The 22,099-nt window shown below is 41.1% G+C and overlaps 1 protein-coding gene and 1 pseudogene across 1 annotated transcript; both read left to right on the forward strand.

Annotated features, from left to right (window-relative positions):
• Positions 1–7,830: 7,830 nt before the first annotated feature.
• LOC126076317 (olfactory receptor 8S1-like) lies at positions 7,831–13,291 on the forward strand (annotated as a pseudogene).
• Positions 13,292–20,254: 6,963 nt separating this feature from the next.
• Positions 20,255–21,193, forward strand: LOC126076319 (olfactory receptor 8S1-like). The gene has a single exon (XM_049884873.1). The coding sequence runs from the start codon at positions 20,255–20,257 to the stop codon at positions 21,191–21,193; it is 939 nt and encodes a 312-aa protein (XP_049740830.1).
• Positions 21,194–22,099: the final 906 nt, after the last annotated feature.

The following is a 22,099-nucleotide window of genomic DNA, read 5'->3' on the forward strand; positions in this document are numbered from 1 at the left end:
TATATAATTATTTTGTTTTGCATTTCTTTGATTCCTAAGGAGCCTGAATACTTTCTCATATTTATTTAGTATTATCTCATTGTGGTTTAAATTGCATCTCCTATTTAGTGTTAGGAGCCCTGTTGGTGCACTGATTAAGAACTCAGCCACTAATCAAAAGGTTGGCAGTTCCAACTCACCAGCTGCTCCTTGGAAACCCTATGGGGCAGTTCTGTTCTGTCCTTTCAGGTCACTATGAGTCAGTATCAACTCAATGGCAACAGGTCAGGTTTATATAGTGCTAAAAAAAAAAAAGCATCTATTAATTTGCTCAGTGACTATTTGGAAATACGCTTCTATGGAAGGACAGTTTAACTCTTTACCTAAAGTTAAATGGGCTATGTGGCATTTTATTATTTGTTTGTAGGAGTCATTTTCATATTCTAGTATGCTTTCTTATTATGTATGCTTTTTGTAATGTTCTCAAATCACATACGATTCTGTAATACTTTTAAATCAACATCTGCAATGTTGCTTCTGTAACGATCTTAAGCTACAGATGTATAAGTTACCTATAACGTGACTTAGAAGTAAAAAATTTCTGAACTTAGACATAGAAAAATAGAAGTATGTGAAATATATGAACAATGTGGTAATCAACTTTTAAGTTGGCCTTGCCCCTGCACCGTGTGATAAAAGTAAACATAACTTAGTCAATCTTTGTAAACTAGCCTTGAGATGTAAGTATAGACAATCTCTTAATCTCTAAAATTAATCTCTAGCCTTGAAAAAAAAAAAAGATGTGACATTCAGCTAATCTCTAACTCTGGAAAGAAGACTTAACATACTAATCTTTGACATCACACTGGCCCTTACTTATCCTCTGAAACCAGGGTGAGAAATTTACATATAAACCCTGAATTTCTGCATACTCACTGAGAGAAGATATAGGCAAAAGGGTTCTCTCTCTCTAGTCTCTTACTCTTTCTGAAGAATGAAAACCTGCTGAGACTCTAACACCACCATTGACCTCAGATCCTAACTACAAGCTGTAGCCAAGCCTTCCTTCAAAGACCCCTCATAAAAGGTAAAAGCCTGAAGGCTAAAGATTTGGACTGTAACCATCAAACAATAAATTAATTGTTAGTTTTGATTCTGATTAATGTCTTGAGGTTTCACTTGTGTGTCCCTGCTTTGTAACCGAATGCAGGTTCTTGTCCTGTCCTATTAGCCTTATCAAATAAGATGGACACCACACCACCAGTTGCAAGGGAAACAGAAAGTGGAAATTTATTTCTTGTGCAAACAAGGGACCTAACAGCCAAAAGACCACACTCCCTGCCCCAAGGGAGTTGGGAGCGTTTGTGTCCTTGAGTCCCCAGGGGGCAGGGATTGGCACTCAAAATCTGAAAGCTTGATCCCTCCTATGTCCAGATATGAAGATCCAGGTATTGAGTCATGTTGCAAAGGAAGGGATCTCTCACTTTTCAAATGAGCTCTGGCACCATGGAAAATATCTTCCTCTACAGCGATCTTCAAGTCTGGGGTTAAGTTCAGGGTCATGGCTCTTCAGGTCCTGCACATGCACCAAGATCCTGGTTTGCATATGTGCAGAATTCTGGCACCAAATTCAAACTGAGGTTAGGGCCAAGGCACAGTCAGGCCAAACTGCAGTTAGAAACCAAGGCTTGGCAGGCTGCAAGGGAGGGGAAAAACTGCAGCAGAGTGGGGGAAGCCTCGGCTTCAATCCCCCATCTAACAGGTTCCTTTTAATCTTAAAAGGGGTTTAGTGTTGAAGGTCTCATCTTCTGTAGCTTCTTCCTGCTGGTTAGGGGTGCTGGCGTAGAACTGGGCTCTAGCTGGAACCTGCTTGAGGGAGATGGGGTGATATCCCCATAGCAGCATCATCTGTAGGTAGAACTTCTGAAGCCTGAAAGACACAAGCTTTACTAAACGGTTAAACAAATAAGGTCCGAATACAAGTAGCAGGATGACCATGACCAAGGGTCCTAGAAGGGGAAGAAACCAAGTTAGGTTCAGGATTACTGCCTTTACTATATCAGGATTACTGCCTTTACTATATCCTAGACTTCTTGCGAAGTTGGGCCTTAGTTGAACTTATGTAGCCACTTAGCTTTCTCGTAAAACTTTTTCACATTTATCTCCACATATCCAGAGGTGTTAACATAAGTAAAGCAATAGGTATTGGCTACTGTGCAAATGCCCCCTTGTTCAACTAGCAAATAGTCCAGAGCTATACGATGGTCTCTTACTCTCTCTGATCTTCGACGGCTTGAGCAGTGGATTGTGCAATACTTTCTATGGATAAGGCCAAATTACAGAGCGTGGCTTCATGATAGGCACAGCCTTTCCAAGGTGCCAGGAGTCCTAGTTCTACACTGCCCTAGTCAAGATTAAACCTAGTGCTCTCTTTCATCTATTAACTTGAGGTTTGATTAGAGGCCTGGTATATGTGGACACTGGTGCCCAAGGTGGACACAAACCCTAGGGAGTATTGACCAATGGTCGTGACAGGGTCAATGCAAGGTGTTGCCCACCCATGGTCTGGACAGTGGTGAGCTGGGCGGCTGTTGTTTGGGCATGAGCCAGATCCACATATCCAGATATAGCCACTGGGAGCACATAAAGATTCAGTGACAGTGCAATTATTGAGGGTGGTATTAGCCAGCTTGAGCAAGCATTGCTCTGTAAGTTTGGGGCTAGGAGACCATAAGGTTCAGGTCAATATACTCGGCACAGGGGCTTTGGTGTTTCCTCCTGTTGCATTATAAATGTGCTCTGAAGGTAACTGGGTGTGCCTGGGGGTGTAGGACCCATGTGGTTGGGCAAGCAGTAGTCAGGGAGCAGATGAAAAGTTCTTGGGAAATTCCCTCAGTAGGCGCCCCTGTGCAACAGACTTGGTTGGTTAGATTGGTCTAGAGACAAGTTGTTTCATTCCAATTGTCTGGGACTTTAGCACTGGAGTCAGTAAGACTTCAGATAGCCTGTTGGACTAAATCCCTGTTGCAATTAGAGGAATTAAACTCTTGGTCAATGGGCCATGAACAGATAGAATGGGTATGGTTTTCAACCCTGGAAATGTTAATCCCATATAATGGGAGTGAATGAAAGATGGGACCAGAGGGAGACCCATCACTTGTGGAATCTAGTGGTGTTTTCAGTAGGTAGAGGTATGTAGGTACAATTTGTGACTGGGACTGCTCCTACACTGTCTTTAGTTCTGGTAGGAGGAGTGAAGCAGACCCAGTGACCTTTTAAAGTGGAGAGCATTTGAGGTGCTTATGAGATAATTATCCTGCCATTCTGGGGGCCCTGCCTCTCTTCCAGAGAGACATAGGAAATAAACAAGCAGGATACAAGGCCACATAAAACCAAAACCAAACCCACTGCCGTCGAGTCGATTCTGACTCATAGCAACCTTATAGGTCAGAGTAGAACTGCCCCATAAAGTTTCCAAAGGAGTGCCTGGGGTGGATTCGAACTGCTGACCTTATAGTTAGCAGCCGTAGCACTTAACCACTATGCCACCAGGGTTTCCACAAGGCCACATAGAGGTGGTAAAATTGGACAGAGCCATGAATAGAGAGAGTCAGTAATTAGTCATTGAGCTCAGCGTGGAAATAGGCACCAGGTCTTACAGAGCCGGTAAGCTACTCTCAATAAGACTAAAACAACCTGCACAATCACCAGGGGATGATAATCAACTGGTACAATTGTCTATCACTTCAAATCCTCTGAAGCCCAAGTCTCTCAATTATCACTGTTCTGCCAATGCCTACTGTTTTGCAGGTTTTTTGGTCAATATCATGAGTAGAAGCCTGCTTGATGCGAGGGTGGTGGATCCACACTCCCTTCCTGGCGATCTTGATTGCAGTGGAGGGTTGTTTTCGTACCAGGTCTGTAGTGTTCCAGGTCTTGATACAGAGAGAGATCACAGGTTATGGAAGGGTCAACCATGCTGTGTACCTGTAAAGGGAGTCAAGCACCCCTGCCACAGAATACAAATATTGTTTAATAGCCAGCTAGCTTTGCGTATGTCCCTAGACTCCAAGGTGTTTTCAGGGTCCAAAGTATTAAGCCCTCCCACAAATTACGGAGGAGGGGGTGCCCATACATAAGCTCAAAAAGGCTTACCTTAAGTTTGGTTTGATGTGCAACCCTAATCCTGAACAGAGCCAAGGGAAGGGTCTTACTTAGCCCATTTTAATCAGGACTTTTTGCAAAGTTTTGTCGGGTGGGCTTCAATAGCCTGGTTCACCTCTTTTTTTTTTTTTTTCTAACATAGTGGTCTTTAATACAGAGAGACCACACAGAGTGACAGGCAGTACAGAGCCAGCTGCTCACAGGACTCCAAAACCTGATCCAGTAGCAGAATAAATCAATATATTTACATTTACGTTTTTCCTGGAAACCCAGGACAGCCCAGTCTGGAGCCATCCTTCCCTTCCATCCCACCTTCCTACTTCCTTCCCACCTTTCTTTCATGTCCTTATTCTCTCCTTTTTCCTGTTTTTCTTTCTCTTTCTATTCTAGTTCTTTCCCTTCTTTTCTTCTCTGCCTTTTCCTTTTTCCTCTCCGTTTTCATTCTTCTTGCTTTCTACCCATTTACCCCTCCAAGTGTCATTAGCTGTTTCTTCCCTGCCCGGCCCCTATTTCTGCAACTATTATGAACACGCCACATAAAGGTCTTCTGCAGCTTGTGGCAAGCTAGAATCAGTCACTATTACTGGGGTCATAGTTTTTGCTGCCCGCTTGGCCTCTAAGTTGGCCCTTTCTTGGCCCTGGGCCACTATTGTATCTTCCTGTTGATGTCCTTCGCAGTGTACCACAGCCAGACTGGCAGAGAGTGACACCACCTCAAGGAGTTGTAAAATCTGTTGGTGATGTTTGATTTCTTTACTGGCCCAATTCAAAACTCGCTTTGCTTCCACAAAGTCCCATATACATGTAAAATTGACAACATGTACTCCGAATCTATATAAATGGTCACTCCTTAGACCTAGCCAGCCGCAAGGCCAGGATCACCGCAACCAGCTTGGTATTTTGGGCCGAGGTTCCATCTGGAAGAGCATTTGCCTAGAGGACCTCAGTCTGGCTGACAGCTGCATAGCCTGTCCTCTGTTGGCCAGCCTCGATGAAGCTACTCCCACCTATGAAGGTCTCTAAGCTGGTGTCCACTAAAAGTCGAAAATGTGGGTCTGGACAGCTGGCATGGACCAGGCCCACCGTCTGAATACAGTCACAGTGGACAGTTTCCCAGGGGCAGAGTGGGCAGCGGGGTGGCTAGATCTAGAGTGGCAAGAGGCTGGACCGATGTGCTGGGATTATCGACCAGAGAGGCCTGGTGTTGAGTTGCTCACTACTTGCTCTCTCTTTTGGGGCACTCTCTTTTCCAGTGGCCATCCCACTCACCATATGCACACTGGTTCTCTCCCAGTGGGGGTCAGGATTGGGCTTCACTAGGGCCCGTGGATCTTCTCCTCCTAGGAGGCCTATACTATTTCTGTACTGTTGCTGCGGTTGGTAGTAGGGCAATCTGGCACTTCCTACATTTGTCTTCCCTATTGTTATAGACCTTGAATGCCAACTGGACTAGGTGTCGGATACTCATAGTTACTCCCCCTTCTATTTTGCAAAGTTTGTTCCCAGGGTCCAGGGCACACTGTCTTATAAAAATACTAGTGACTGTGCAAGTGTTTGCTGGGTCCTTTGGATTCTCATCAGTATATTGTCCAAAGGCTCTATAAATCCTTTCGAGGCAAGCTGAAGGATTCTTATCCTTAACCCATTAACCCACTGCCATCGAGCCAATTCCAACTCATAGTGACCCTATAGGACAGAGTAGAACTGCCACATAGAGTTTCCAAGGAGTGCCTGGTAGATTTGAACTGCTGACCTTTTGGTTAGCAGCTGTAGCACTTAACCTCTATGCCCCCAGGGTTTCCTTCTCACCTTTATTCTGTTTATTTTCATATACCTTGTTCCAATTTGAGAGCTTAGGCACTCCACCTCCAAAGCCCACTAAAAGACAGTCCTGTTAGCGGTTCAGCCTACTGTACTCTGCTGTGCGATTGTGATCCCAGCAGGGGTCTTGAAGACATCCTCAACTGTATCTCCCTTGGCTGAGCGTCATGTCACCTCTGGGCTTTCTCTGAGGCCTGGTCTAGGGCCATCCACCTCTCTTGGGGGGGGGGAGGAAGGTGCTTAAGAGAGATTGACAATCTGCCCAGGTGGGATCAAAAGAGTTAAAGATGGCAGTAAACAGTTCATGCAATTTCTGGGGATTCTCATGACATTCTGAGGTGTTATTCTTCCAGTAAATCCGCTGTGCTAAAGAAAGCCTGGCCTCTATTCGCCGCTGGGGTTGTTTGATGGAGGGGATACTGGCTGAGGGCTGGCCCTCCCTGTTTGCTCTGCTCTGGCTTTTCGGCACTCTGGCCCACATTAGCCCCTTGATAGTGTACCCCCCACCTTATATGGCGCAATGGCAAGGGAAAATTCCCAGGACATTTGAACTGCCTTCCCTGGTTAATTCTCCACCACTTCCCCTACCCGGCACCGATCAGGGAGGAGAGCCATGAGCTCTACTGGAGTTGTAAGGGCTGTTCATCTCTAACCCTGGTGGTGGCACAGTGGACTTTCTCTTTTTCCATGATCACAACTGAATTTTTCCTAGTTCTTTAAAGTACACCTTAAGGGTGAACACTTCAGGATGCTTTTAGTGTTATCTCTATTCTTGCACCTACACATTCGTGTGAAGACAAATGGACAGACAGACAAAGAACACTGGTTCCAAATGCATTCAGACATAAGAAGCCCTCCACCCAACCTACAGGAGCAACCACCAGACAGACAAAGAACACCAATGCAAAAAAAAGGACATTCCCTAAACCAAAACCAGGACAATAAACAAAACCTAAATTTTTTTTTTTTTTTTTAATGAAAAGTAGAACCCAAATCAGGACCCTACCAAAATCAATGACCATAAAATAAGTTACCTGATTTCTGCTGTTGGAGAGCAGATATAGAAAGAAAGGGAAAGAGAAAAAGAGAGTATTCCAAAAGAAAGATTGCCACCGATGGCAGGGCGACCGCTGAGGGACTTATATACCCTTTTCCAAATTTACCAACAACCAATAACCAATTTCCAGTCACCAATTACCAGTTTTCCAATAACCAATTCACTAACAGGGTGACCTCACAGAAAGATTGTCGCCAATAGCAGGACAAACCCTGAGCGACTCAAATACCCTTTCCCAATACTACAACCCTTGGTAACCGATGGGGTGAGGGATGCCAACTAGGCTAAGGATGGGTCCTAGGGGCCAGGACCCCCACTTCCCTTGTTTTGCAATACCTTCAGGTTCTGGTCTTAGGACTGCACTGTTGCCACCCTCTTGGCTGCCTAGCTCCCCAGAGGGGACTGCACTCCCTTCCTCCTCCATGACCAGGGAAACAACCTGGTCCTGTGGCTTACCTTACCTTATTTTAGAGGAGGGACTCCTACCCATTCCCCACCCAGTTTCCAGTTTCTGTTTCCAGCTGAAGTGGGGGCCCGGCAGACCTGGCCCCAGGGAAGGGATCACAGTGGCCCCCTGAAACTCCTTACTGACCAAACTGAGTCCGGGCACGTCTTAAGGGGTTGCGGGGATCCAGATATTCACCACGCAGGTTTCAGAGTTTGCGGGTCCCAGCAGAGTCATCAGAATTTGTAACTGAACACAGGTTCTTGTCCTGTCCTATTAGCCCATCAAAAAAAGATGGACGCCACACCACCAGTTGCAAGGGAAACAGAAAGTGGAAATTTATTGTTTGTGCAAACAAGGAGCAATGTGGGGCTTAGCAGCCAAAAGACCACACGCTCCCCACCCCAAGGGAGTTGGGGGCTTTTATGTCGTGGAGTCCCCAGCAGGCAGGGATTGGCGCCCAAAACCCAAAACCTCGATCCCTCCTATGCCCATACTTGAAGATCCAGTTGCTGAGTCATGTTGCAAGGGAAGGGACCTCTCACTTTTCAAATGGGCTCGGGCACCCTGGTGTGCTGAGAAATATCTTCCTCTCCAAAGACGTTCAAGTCTGGGGTCAAGCTCAGCGTCACGGGTCCTCAGGTCCTGCACTGCGCTAAGATCCCGGTTCACGCATGTGCCGGATTCTGGGCCAAATTCAAACCGCGGTTAGGGTCACGTCAGGGTCAAACTGCAATTAGAAACAGCTGCTTGGTGGGCTGCTAAGGAGGGGAAAACTGCAGCGGAGCGGGGGAAGCCTCGGCTGTTTCGCCATGACTACCTTGCAATAAACTAAATGAGCATTTCTCTATTTATGTTTAAGATAAAATCCTACAGGACACTCATCATATATATTTAAAAAAACAAACCCAGTGCGGTCGAGTCCATTCCAACTCATAGCGACCCTATAGAACAGAGTAGTACTGCCCCACAGAGTTTCCAAGGAGCACCTGGCGGATTTGAACTGCCGACCCTTAGGGTTAGCAGCCCTAGCGCTTAACCACTACACCACCACGGTTGCCATCATACATATGGACTGTATTTATCTCCTCTCAATCTGTCCTGTTTTTTCACTCTTTTAGTGTTTCTTTCAATGGGCAGAAGTGCTAAATTTTAATTAAGCCTAATTTATTAATCTTTTGTTTTAGGAAATAACCCCCAAAGAAATAGATAATGAAAACCATTAATCGTGGTTCATTATAGCAAAAACCACCATAACACATTATTTTTTTCACACTCAGATACACACACATACATTTTTAATGATGTATAACATACATTTTTCATATATAGGAAAAATAATCATATCAAACATACCTGGAGCCATTAAATACTCACATAAATACATGTATAAATTCTTAATACATATATAAATAAATTTTATAATCAGATAAATAAATTTTATAATCAGATAAATAAATAATAATAAAATAATTGTAAATTTTATATAAATTAACAAACAAGGCAAATGTTCTAGAAAAGCAGACTTGATTATTCTAATCAAGTATTAATTGTATTTCTTTTGCTTACTCAATATATTTTCAAGGTATACTGGGGAATATGCTGAACATTCTGGTTTGATTGAAAAACTTATAACTAATTACAAATAAATGGAAATTTTGGCTAATATAATAGTCTTTTCTAACTATGATAAACTCGTTAAAAAATGCTTTCCTAAATACTTGTAAGTCTGAAAGCACTCAAACTAGAACAAGAATGTGTTCCAGTTTGTGTAGGAATCTAAACAGATTCAGCAAAGCAAGTAGATTTGAATAGACAGTTTATGTAAATGAACGTTCTTGCTGAGTTTTTTACTTTTTGATCAACAAATCACTTTTACACAGCAAATGTTCCTGAAAGTAATTTCATCTGAGAAGCCTAAACGGCAAGAAACAGCCTTTAGAGCATCCATTGAAAATGATTCCTTTCCTGCTTGGAGACCAGTGGAATACCCCTTGGCTACTCTGTCTTCTTTCAACTCACAGTAGACTCAGAAATTCACATTTAATGATTACTGGTCATTACATCGGAAACCCTGGTGACACAGTGGTTAAGTGCTACGGCTTCTAACCAAAAAGGTAGGCATTTTGAATCTACCAGGTGCTCCTTGGAAACTCTATGGGGCACTTCTACTCTGTCCTATAGGGTTGCTATGAGTTGGAATCAACTTGACAGCAATGGGTTTGGTTTTGGGTTTGGTCATTGTGTCAACCCAGATGTTTCATACCAGCCTAAGAGATCCCTTTTGGTCCTTACAGAAGCTAATGTTGCTAAAGTTCTTGAAAATTAAGTCTGCCTTCAAGCTCTAACTATTGGCTATAAAAACCAAGGGTACAGAATCAGCCTCACCAGCTGCCTAAACACAGCTGCTCTGCAGATTGGTTAAACCAGTCAATACTATATGTAGGTGAGACATGATATCAGACACAGGGAAAATGAAAAGGTATTTGAGATCCTTTGAAAGAAGAAACTGTCCTGTGGCTATTTTACTTTGTTAGTGCAGAATCCAGTGGAATTTTTCATGATCATAAGATTTTATAAACTCAGTTGCGATAAAAGATATAGAAAGCCACCTTTGTTTCATCTTTCTTCTTAGTTCATGAATTCAAATAAAAGTCCTGTAGCCAACTGAAGAACAGATCATCTGATTGGACAAGATGTACAGGCTGAGTTTATGGCTGAACAGTTAATAAAAAAGGGTTCAGAAATTTCCCTTGTCCAGGCCTTGGATTTACTGAGAATGGCCATGAACAGGAAATTGACTGGTCCACCACAATGAGTCCTATGAATAAACCAAAGGCCAGACTTCAGGGTGTAAGCACACAGCTGGAAGTCATGGGTAAACAGTGTTCAAACAGGCAGAGCATTGTTACCAACTACACCTGAAGACTTAAGAAAACCAGAGTAGAGGGACATGAGCCCAATCTGAACATGAGGGAGAAATGGTATATAGAGACTGAGCATAATGTCTCAGAATGAAAGTCAGAGAAGTTAATCTAAATGTCTTTACAACAGAGGCATGTAAAAGATTGAATGTGCTATTTCTATTTTAAGCAGGCTTCAGAGGGTAAGATTAGGAAAGTTAGTAGAGCAGGGATTAGCAGCAGTGGGTGTTCCTAGTGAAGCTGGTGTTTTCAGCAGAAGCTGAGATTCAAACTCTCACAGTCCTTTAGGGTGATACACACAAACTCTCACAGTCCCTTAGTTTCCAAATTCTGTCCTATATTGTCTGATAGAATGGCGCAGAATAAGTAGGTCAGGGCAAGGTCCTCTATCCTGGCAGCTTGTACAGCCAGGATACCCCTTTAAGTATTCCTGCTGCTTGCTTGCCTGAGACTCTGACATTTCCTATGATACACATCCATCCTAGTAATGCTATACAGGATGGGCCCTTGTGTCTACACTCAGTCCCAACCACTTCTTCTCCCCTTGTCATCTCCAGAGTCTGGCAGTATGTTTTCTTTTCTGAGTGAAGTCACCCTTAATAACTCCAAAGTTGTTTACTCTTTTAACAGAGAAGATTCATTCCAAAATAATTCCAAACTGCCAATTTTCTTTCCAAGTGAGGTCCTGAGCAGGGGAACTACCAGTAGTGATTTCAAGGTGATTTGCTTACACCTCTCTTGATAGAGAGTAATAACAACAGTAACAGTAGCAGCAACGACTTTGATCTTTGATAATGCTTCACCCTATGTGAGAATTTATCTGATTTTTGCCTAGAATTACAATCTCAAGGAATAATAATGATAATAATAATGGCAGGTATTTACTGAATAATTAGGACTGTTTTCAAGAGCTTTTTATATAATCTCACATTTACTTCTTAAAACCATTTGTAGTACTATTATCTGCATTTCACATAGAAGAAAATTGAAGCACAGAGATTTATATATTATGCACAAGGTCATATAGCTAATTTGTGCTGGAGTTGGAATTTGAACATAGTCTAACCCAGCAGCCCACATTCTGAGCCATTGTTCTATGACACTTGCTCATATCTTGGATATCAGCTTTTCAGAACTATGCGTGTTTACCAAACATGGCTTGCTTTGTCTCAGTCTTGACCCTTTGAAAACTAAGTGTCACATCTGGTACATGCTTTCTTAGAGCAATCATGTTGTTGTTGTTAGCTGCTGTCAAGTTGGCTCCCAACTCATGGTGACCCCATTAACTATGGAAAAAAACGCAGTCCAGCCTTGCATCATCTCCATGATAGGCTGAAACCAGATAATTGTGATTGACAGGTTTTTCACTGGCTGATTTTCAGAAGCAGATCTTAGGCTCAGCTAGTCTGGAAGCTCTGCTGAGACCTGTTCAGCTCAGAGCAACACGCAGGCCTCTTCCTACAGACAGGTAGTGGCCGTGCATGAAGAACATTGGCAGGGAAGCAAACCAGATTGCCTGGATGGAGGCAAGAATTCTACTGCTGAATAGTTTTGTTCATATACTCTCAATACAAGTTATTACTGATTACTCTCTAAGTCACGTTTTGAGCTCCCTTTGCACCAGTTACAGTGTTTTATAAAGTCTTGTCTTCTTATCTATGTTCCTCAATGGACTGGAGCCATTTTAAGATCAGGGACCATATGTCATTCATCTTTATGATCCAAATGACTGGCACAAAACCTAGGCCATAGTAGAAGTTAAAAAGGTTTACTGAATAATAGTGATAGGAGAAGAAAATCAATGCAATGAGAAAATTGCTTGACGGATAGTAGAACCTTGGCTATCATGCTTTTTTATATTATTTAGTATTAATTATATAATATAATTAGTACATTTATATATATATTTATTATATATTTATATATATATAATATATATGTTATTTCAAACAGCCTTTGCAAACAGCTTTGAGGGACCACAGCACCATCACGGAGTCTATCTTCCTCCACTGTCTGCTGACCCCCATGTCCAGGTTCTCTTCTTCATGCTTTTCCTGGTGATTTACCTCCTGACTTTGATGGGGAACTTAACGATGCTACTGGTGGTCAGAGCTTATTCGTACCTCGACAACCCTTTTCCCCACAACCCACAACTTTTTCCTGAGTCACCTCTCTTTCCTGGATCATTGCTTCTCTTCAGTCACTGTGATTGCTGGAGAACCTCATGTCTGAAACAAAAACCATCTCAGTAAGTGGCCGCCTGGCTCAGGTCTTCTTTGGGTTTATCACTGCAGGTACTTAGGCTTGTCTCCTCTCAGTGATGACCTATGACTGTTATGCTGACATTTGCCACCCTCTGCTCTATGGACATATCATGAGTAAACAATTGTATGTACAGCTTGTGTGGGGCTCCTAGGGATTGGGCTTTCTGGAAGCAGTCATCAATATCCTGCTAGCTATGAACTTGGTGTTCTGTGAGGCCCAAATCATCCACCATTACAGCTGTGAAATGTCCTCCATCTGTCCTGCTCTGATGTCTCCAGGAACATCATTGTCTTGCTCTGTTTCACAACCTTGCATAGGCTGGGAACCTTCCTCTTTGTCTTCTTATCCTGTGCACTCTTTATCTCTATCATCCTGAGCATCAGTTCTACCTCAGACAGAAGCAAGACCTTCTCCACCTGTTCTTCCTACCTCACTACAGTGACACTTTACTATGGTTCAGCTGTGCTCCATCATCTTATGCCAAACTCAGTTTCCCTCATGGAGCTGATCTTCTCTGAACAGTACTGTATGATCACTCCCATGCTGAATCCCCTCATCTACAGCCTAAAGAACAAGGAGGTCAAGGCAACTGTGAAAAGAACTTTAGAAAAGTATTTTCAACATATCAGGTACTGAAATAAAGACAAGAGGATGGTGAAGGATTAGGATAAAGTTGCCTGCAACAAGACATTGGGTGAGTTTAGAGTAAGGAGTACTCCTGACTACCCACAATGTCTGATGCTGCAAGCTAAATGAGAAGTACATGAAAGAAAGGTACAAGGGAAAGATTAGTCCACAGGGTTAATGGACCACATCTACCATGGCCTCTACCAGACTGAGTCCAGCACAACTAGATGGTGCCCGGCTACCACCACTGACTGCTCTGACAAGGATCACAATGGAAGGCCCCCGACAGAGCTGGACTAAAATGTAGAACAAAATTCTAACTCGAAAAGAAAGACCAGACTTGCTGGCCTGACAGAGACTGGAAAAACTCCGAGAGTATGGCCCCCAAACATACTTTCAGCTCAGTAATGAAGTCATTCCTGTGGCTCACCCTTCAGCCAAAGATTGGCTAGGCCCATAAAACAAAAAGAGACTAAAGGGACACACCAGCCCAGGGGCAAGGACTAGAAGGCAGGAGGGGACAGGAAAGCTGGTAGTAGGGAAGAACTGGTAAACCCGGTAAAGGTTGAGAATGGAGGGTGTCAACATGTCGTGAGGTTGTTAACCTATCTCATAAAACAATATGTGTACTGTTCAATGAGAAACTTGTTCTGTAAACCTTCATCTAAAGTACAATAAAATATATAAATAAAACCAAAAAAAGAAGTACATGAGAGAACGGCACAAAATTATGATAGGGAGAAAGTTTAAATATTTCAATTATTTATATAGTTAATTTTAATTATTTAAGTTATTAATCATCTTCATCTATCTAGATGCTTTGTTATGATCATATTGATTCATTTTTCTCTTACTCTAAACCATTCACGTTAGGCTTTGCATTTACTAAAATCATTAGTGTCATGAATCTATCACTATTTTTTAACAAACTTTAGGGAATGCACTAAAAGTCTTAAACTTGATAAGAATGTATAGTCCTGACTGGAAGAGGAAACGGAATGATAGGCTAATTGCCTCCATGAACAACTGCCATGAGACCAGGAGAATCTGACGATGCCCGGCTACCATTACTGAAAGTTTTGATCAGAGATTCTATAGAAGAATCCTAAACAAAAGGGGAAAAATTCAGAAAAGAATTTAAAATTCTAATGGAATCCAGACTTTCTGAAGCCATTGAGGCTAGATGAACCCCTGAAACCATTGTGCTGAGATAATCTTTAAACCTTAAACTTTTGGCCAAAAAAAATCCCATGAAGTCTTTAAACCAAAAAAAAAAAAAAAAAGTTTAGCTAAATTAGTAAAGAATGTCAGCCTTGAGTATTGTGTTATTTTAAAGAACTATCTAAATGGGATCAAATCGGCAAAAGCAACTAGAAAGATTAGATAGGTAAGTTGGGGTGGGGGACAGTGAGTTTATGTTAATGTGAGAGGAACAATGCAGAAAGGGGGGTGAGAATGGTTGCACAACTTGGATACTGTAATCAATGTTACTGAATTGTACATGTATAAATTGTTGAATTGGTATATGTTCTGTTGTGTGTATTTTCAACAACAAAATCAGTTATTTTTTTAAAAGAATATAAATTCCTGAATCGGTGGCAGAGAAAAGTCATAGACAGGGTTGATGATGAGCAAAATAAAGAATTTCACCTGGGAAGCCACAGTAGACAGGCATAAAGAGCTAAAAGTTCTGCAGAGAGTCAATGTAATTAATAAGACACATCTCAGACTCAGATAAAATTTCCTGGAACCTTTCTGTTATTTGCAGCATGGTGGCTAGATCTCCGCTGTGAGAGGCTGCAAGGAGTCTGTGTGGCTCTACAAACATTATTTTCTCACTTAGTCTTCATTCGCCACACAGACAGGGAATTTATATTGTCTCCAAAAGCTGTTATCATCAATGTGTCTTTTCCTTGCCGAGTGCAGGCTATGTGCCCTCGACAATCTGGTTTAGGTCTCATCACAAGTGAATCCTGACACCATGTTTTTCTCTCATCTTTCAGCTATGAAGCAGCTGATCACTGTTCTGGGGGCCATTGCGTCACTCTCATGTTATTTTTACCTATAAAAACTCAAATCCATTCTCACATTGCCTCTGATTTGTGTAATGTGTATTTTACAATTGTCTAATTCACTGTAATTAAGGGAAAGGGGGGATTAAAAGAAGTACAAATTGTTGAATTTATTTAATATTAACTTGCATTTGTTCTCTGGTTCTAAGCCCATTTGTGTAAGTCTCCTATGGTAATTTATATCTACCCGTAAATTTACAAATTTATTTTCACTTTCTCCTGATTATTTGATTCCAAAATTTCCAGTGGTCTTACTCATTGCCATTAAATGAAAAGGGGTACCAAGGGAAGTAAGAATCCCAGCATGCCTTCCATGCTAACTAAAAACTTTCTCGAGTGTTTTTACAAACTCACCTCATTCTAATTGGCCATGGTTATCTTTCCTTACTTTTCTGTCAAGTACCTCCCCCAACTGAGGTCTACTCTCAATTGCTACTAAAAATCAAACAAACTCTGAATGCATTATAACCCTCCATGAACAATAGGGTATAACCTCCATGAATAATGGAATGTATCAGATCTGTTGTTTTCCTGAACTTGAATTGTTACAGCTTCAGAGGCCAGCCTTCCTTAGAGCGAAGAGAGTGCAAAACTCTGCAGTCTGGGACCTGGTTTAACCTGTGGTTGTCATTCTACATGAGTACCGGTTATAGTCAGTATACCAGTATCACCAGGACAGCAGTGATTGAGAGAAAGACATCAAAAGACTCAGGCACATTCCTTTTAGGGTAAGAGGAACGGGCGTGAGAGCATAACTGCATGGAGGCAGGCTCACAGATCCCAAGGCTCAGCACAGCTCCCTGCACTGGAGGGGCTACTCCCTCTGGTTTCAATGCTCCCACTGCTGACCATTCTTTAATCCTGAACAGGATGAGGATTCCTTCTGGAATCTGGTTACTTGTCAGCTGATTATTTTCACCAATAACTGAAAGTAACTCCATCACATACTTAAGTACTTATTCATTATGTGGCTGAACTTATGGTCAGTGTCTAAGGATTGATGTTCTAGGTACACCATCCCCCTATCAGACCTGAAGGATCTTCCTGCAAGGTGCTTGAGAGGCACTCTTTTAAAGTGACCAGTTCATGGTGATGTTTTGAACTTAACACTAGTGTTTCTATTTATTATTCTTCTTTTTATTGTTGAAATAGTGGTAATTTATTCTTTGCTTTTGTTATGTGAAATATTTCCATTGTAAAAGAGTATAAAATATGTATATATGGTTTAAATAATAATTAATAATAAAATGAGCAGATGATGTGTGTAACAGAATCTTATTGTGGTTAATTGCATCTCTTTAATAAAGCTGCATATCTATTAATTTGCTTATTGGCTATTTGAAAACACTCTTTTAAAAAAGGATACTGTAAATCCCTTGCCTAATTTTAAATGTGCTATGGAGCATTTTATTATTTATTTGTAGGAGCTATTTTTATATTCTAGTATGCCTCCTCATCATATATATCTACTATATTTATCTCAATCAACAGAGTTTTTTTTTTGTTTATTATTATTATTATTCTCTTAGTGTTGTCTTTCAGTGGGCAGAAGTTCTTAATTCTAATGTTAATTTTAATCAAGTCCAATATATTAATCTATTGTTTCAGGGGAAAAAAAACACTAAAAGAACGGATAATGAAAAAGCCTTCATCATGGTTCTTTATAGCAAAAACCACTGTAACACCTTCAATACATATTATTCACACTTAGACACATAAACACACACATATTCAAAGATGTCTATTTATATTTCTCATATATAGGGAATATAATTATATCAAGCATACCTGGAGCCATTAAATACACATAAATACATTTATAAATTCTTAGATACATGCACAAAAAAATTAGCATGAGTTAAATAAAAGTGAGCTAATTTTATATTCTATATACATTAATAAAGAAAACAAATGTTCTAGAAAAATGAACTTGATTATTCCAAACATTCTTGAATCATATTTCTTTTGCTTATTTAACAAATTAGCAAGTGAATGTGGGGAACAGGTATTATGCCAGAACATTCTGGTTTGACTAAAAATGTTTAATTCATTGTAAATAAATAAAAGAAAATGTTGGTTTATATAACAGTCTACCCTTACTTAAGACTATGATAAACTCATTAAACAAATGTTTTCCTAAGTTGTCCTAAATTTTGGAGCTCTCAAACTTAAACAGGACCTTTGTGTAGGAAACTAAACAGATTCATCAAAGAAAATAGACTTGAATTGAGAGTTTAAGCAAATGAATATGCTTGCTGAGTTTTCCGTTTTGTTTTTATTTTTTGTTTTTACTTATTTGATCAACAAATCACTTTTACACAGCTAATTTACCTGCAAGTGATTTTGCCTGCAAACTCCCAGAGAGAAGACACAGCCCTTAGAATGTCAGTTGAAAACTAGTCCTTTCCTGTTTGGGGACCAGTCAAATACCCCTTAGGCTGCTCTGTTTCCTTTCAACTCCCACCAGTATCAGAAGTTTGCAGTTAATGATTATAGGTTCTTACATCAACACACCTAAGAGATTCCGTTTTGTCCTTGTAAAAACGAATGTTGCTGAAGTTCTTGAAGACTACGTCTCACTGCAAGCTGTAACTATCAGCTATAAAACCATTGCCCCACCCATCCCCTGGACTACCGAGGACAGAAAATCAACCTCACTAGCTGCCTAAACACGGCTGCTCTGCAGATTGGTTAAACTAGACAATACTATGTATAGGTGAGACATGATTTTAGAAACAGGAAAAATCAAAGGGTGTTTGAGACCCTTTGAAAGAAGGAATTGTTCAAAGGCTGTTTCACTTTATTAGTGCAAAATCCAGTAAAATTTTTCATGATCATAAGATTTTACAAACTCAAGCACGATACAAGACATAGAAAGCTACCTTCTTCAGTTCATCTTCCTTCTTAGTAGATAAATTCAAATAAAAGTCCTGCAGCCAAGTTGAAGAACAGATCACTTAATTGGACAAGATGTACAGGTAATCTGTATTTGGGTCATGGGAAGGATTTTGAGCCTGGGTTTATGGCTGAACAGTCAATAAACAGAAATTCAGAAATCCCCCTTGTTCAGGCTTTGCACTTATTGGTAATGGCCATGACTAGGAAATTGAGTTGGCCACCAAAATAAGTCCCGTGAGTGAACCAACGGTCAGACTTCAGGGTGTAAGTGTATAGCTGGAAGTCATGGGTAAACACTCGTATGTTCAAGCAGGCAGAATATTGTTACAAACCAGACCTGAAGACTTAAGAAAAACAGAGTGGAAGAACATGAGCCCAATCTGGCCATGAGGGAGTAGTATGGTATATGGAAACTGAGAATAGTGTCTCACGATGAAAGTCAGAGAAGCTAATTCATATATCTATACAACAGAGACATATTAAGGATTGAATGTTCTATTCGTGTTTTAAGCAGGCTTCAGAATATAAGCTTAGGAAAGTAACTAGTATTGGACTTCCTCCTGTGGGGCAGGGATTAGTAAAAAAAAAAAAAAAAAAAAAAACCCACTGCCATCGATTCGGATTAGTAGCACTGGGTATTTTCAGCAGATGGTGAGATTCAAACTGTCACACTCCTTTAGGGTCAGTTTCCAACTCTTTCCTTATATTGTCTGGGAGAATGGTCCAGAACATGTAGTGCTGAGCAGGGTTCTCTATGCTGGCAGCTGCTACACTTCAAGTGTTCCTCTGGCATGAAACCCTCTCAAGTATTCCTCTTGCTTACTTGCCCAGAGATTTCGATCTTTCTTGTGATACACATTCACCCTCATATCGCTATAGAGGATGGACCTAGTGGTCTACACCGAGTCCCAACCACTTCATCTCTGCCTTGTTGTTTCTGGAGTCTGGCAGTTATACTCTGTAGGTGCAATTCCATACTTTCCTTTCTGAGTGAAGATACCTTCAATGACTCCAAAGTTGTTTATTCTTTTAAGGGAGAGGATCCACTCCCAAATAATTCCAAACTGCCAATTCGCCTTCCAACTAGAGTCATGAGAAGGGGATGGTAGCTACCAGTGGCGATTCCAAGGTGACTTTCTTCCCCCCTCTTGATAAAGGATAATAATAACAATGGCAGTAGTAGCGAAAACTTTGATTTTTGATAATACTTCACCATATATGAGAATTTATCTAATTTTTGCCTAGAATTATAATCTCAAAGAATAATACTGATGATGATAATAATAATAATGAAAAATATACACTGAATAGTTAAGAGTAGTTTTCTTTTCAAATAGGTTTTTATATAATCTCATACTTAATCCTCAAAGTCTTTTGTACTGCCATTATTATCTGCATTTTTCATATAAGGAAATTGAAGCACAGAGATTTACATATCGTGTACAAGGTCATACTGCTAGTTAGTGGTGGAGCTGGTATTTGAACGTAGCCTGACCCAAGAGTTCACGTGCTGAGCCATTGATCTATGATGCTCACTCATACTCTGGGCATCAGCTTTTCAGAACTCCCCATTTTTTACCAAACATGACTTGCTTCTTCTCAGTCTTGAACTTCTGAACACATTGTTCATGCAAGCTGAGTGTCCCCCTGATACCTATTTGCCAAGAGCAATCAAATGCTTTCTTAAAAGTTTTGCTCAAATCCTCACAGTGTAATGTAATTGCTGATCCCTCTCTAAGTCATATTTTGAGCTCCCCTTGCACCTATTACACTGTTTTATAATGTCCTGTCTTCATGTCCTTCAGTGGACTGGAAACATTTTAAGAGCACGGACCACATGTCATTGATCTTTAACTTCCATTTAACTGACCAAAAACCTAGGCCACAGTAGGAACTAAAAATATTTACTGAATAATACTGTTAGAAAAGAATCATCTTGAAGCATAGTAGAACTTTGGTGGTCATGCTTTTTTATATCATTTCTAGGGAACAGCCTTTGTAAATGGCCTTGAGGAACCACAGTACCGTCACTGAGTTCATCCTCCTTGGGCTGTCTGTGGCCCCCCACGTCCAGGTTCTGCTCTTTGTGCTCTTCTTCATGATTTACCTCCTGACCCTGATGGGGAACCTCATGATGCTTTTGCTGATCAGGATTGATTCCTACCTCCACACCCCCATGTACTTCTTCCTGAGTCACCTCTCTTTCATTGATCTTTGCTTCTCTTCTGTCACTGTCCCCAAGATGCTAGAGAACCTCCTGTCTCAGACAAAAACCACATCAGTAAGGGGCTGTCTGGCTCAGGTCTTCTTTGTATCTTTCACTGCAGGGACAGAAGCCTGTCTTCTCTCAGTGATGGCCTATGACCGCTATGCTGCCATCTGCCACCCTCTGCTCTATGGACAGATCATGAGTAAACAGCTGTATATGCAGCTTGTGTGGGGGTCTTGGGGACTAGGCTTCCTGGATGCACTCATTAATAGCCTCTTAGCTATGAACTTGGTGTTCTGTGGGGTCCAAATAATCCACCATTTCAGCTGTGAGATGCCGTCTATCCTCCCTCTGTCCTGCTCTGATGTCTCCAAGAACATCGTTGCCTTGCTGTGTTCCACTTTCCTGCATGGTCTGGGAACTTTCCTTTTGGTCTTCTTATCCTATGCACACATTATTTCCACCATCTTGAGCATCAGCTCTACCTCAGGCAGAAGCAAGGCCTTCTCCACCTGCTCCTCCCACCTCTCTGCAGTGACACTTTACTATGGCTCAGGTTTGTTGCGTTATCTTATGCCAAACTCAGGTTCCCCCATAGAGTTGATCTTCTCTGTGCAGTACACTGTGGTCACTCCCATGCTGAACCCCCTCATCTATAGCCTGAAGAACAAGGAGGTGAAGGCAGCTATCAGGAGAACTTTGGGAAAGCATTTTCAACGTATCAGGTGCTGAAATAAGGACAGAGCATGGTAGAGAATTGGAATAAAGCTGCATACACTTAAATGTCTGTACTACAAACTAAATAAGAATACATGAGAGAATGGCACAAAATTATTACAAGAAGGAGAGTTCAGTTTAATTATTTAAGTTATTAACTAATCATCTTAATCTATGTAGAATTTTTTGTGATGGACATACTGATTCACTTTTCTCATTCTAAAACATTTGCCTAAGCTATGCACTTAACAAAATCATTTGTGTTGTTATTCTATCATTATTTTTAATTAACTTTGGGGGATGCACTAAAAGCCATAAATTTGATAAGAATATAAAGTCCTGGAACTATGGGAGAGAAAAGTCATAGATTGGGGTTGATGAGGAGCAAGACAAAGAATTCCAACTGCGTGGCCATAGAAGGTAGGCAGAAAGTTCTGCAGAGACAGTCAACATATTGAGGGAGATCTCAGACTCAGATAAAATTTCCAAGAACTTTGCTGTTATATGCAGCTTGGTGGCCAAAATCTCCAGTGTGAAAGGTTGCAAGAAGTCTTTGTGGCTCTAGAAATTTCATTTTCTCACATAGTCTTCACTCACTGTATACCAAAACCCAAACCCATTTGCCGTCGAGTCAATTCCAACTCATAGCAAACTTATAAGACAGAGTAGAACTGCCCCACAGGGTTTCCAAAGCTTTAATCTTTATGGAAGGTGACTGTCACATCTTTCTCCTACAGAGCAGCTGACAGGTCTGAAAGACTGACCTTTCCATTAGCAGCCAAGTGCTTTAACCACTGTGTCACCAGGGCTCCTATTCACCATATAGGGGATTTATATTTTCTCTAATTAGCTGTATCTCATCAACTTGTCTTTTCTTTGCACAGTAAAGATTATGTGCCCTAGACAAATAATCTGGTTTCA

The sequence above is a fragment of the Elephas maximus genome, chromosome 4 (assembly GCF_024166365.1).
Source record: "Elephas maximus indicus isolate mEleMax1 chromosome 4, mEleMax1 primary haplotype, whole genome shotgun sequence".
Classification (NCBI taxonomy): domain Eukaryota; kingdom Metazoa; phylum Chordata; class Mammalia; order Proboscidea; family Elephantidae; genus Elephas; species Elephas maximus.

What these genes read in the sequence shown, in the direction of transcription:
- LOC126076319 (XM_049884873.1), top strand. Translation starts at nt 20,255, where the DNA reads ATGGCCTTGAGGAACCACAGTACCGTCACTGAGTTCATCCTCCTTGGG.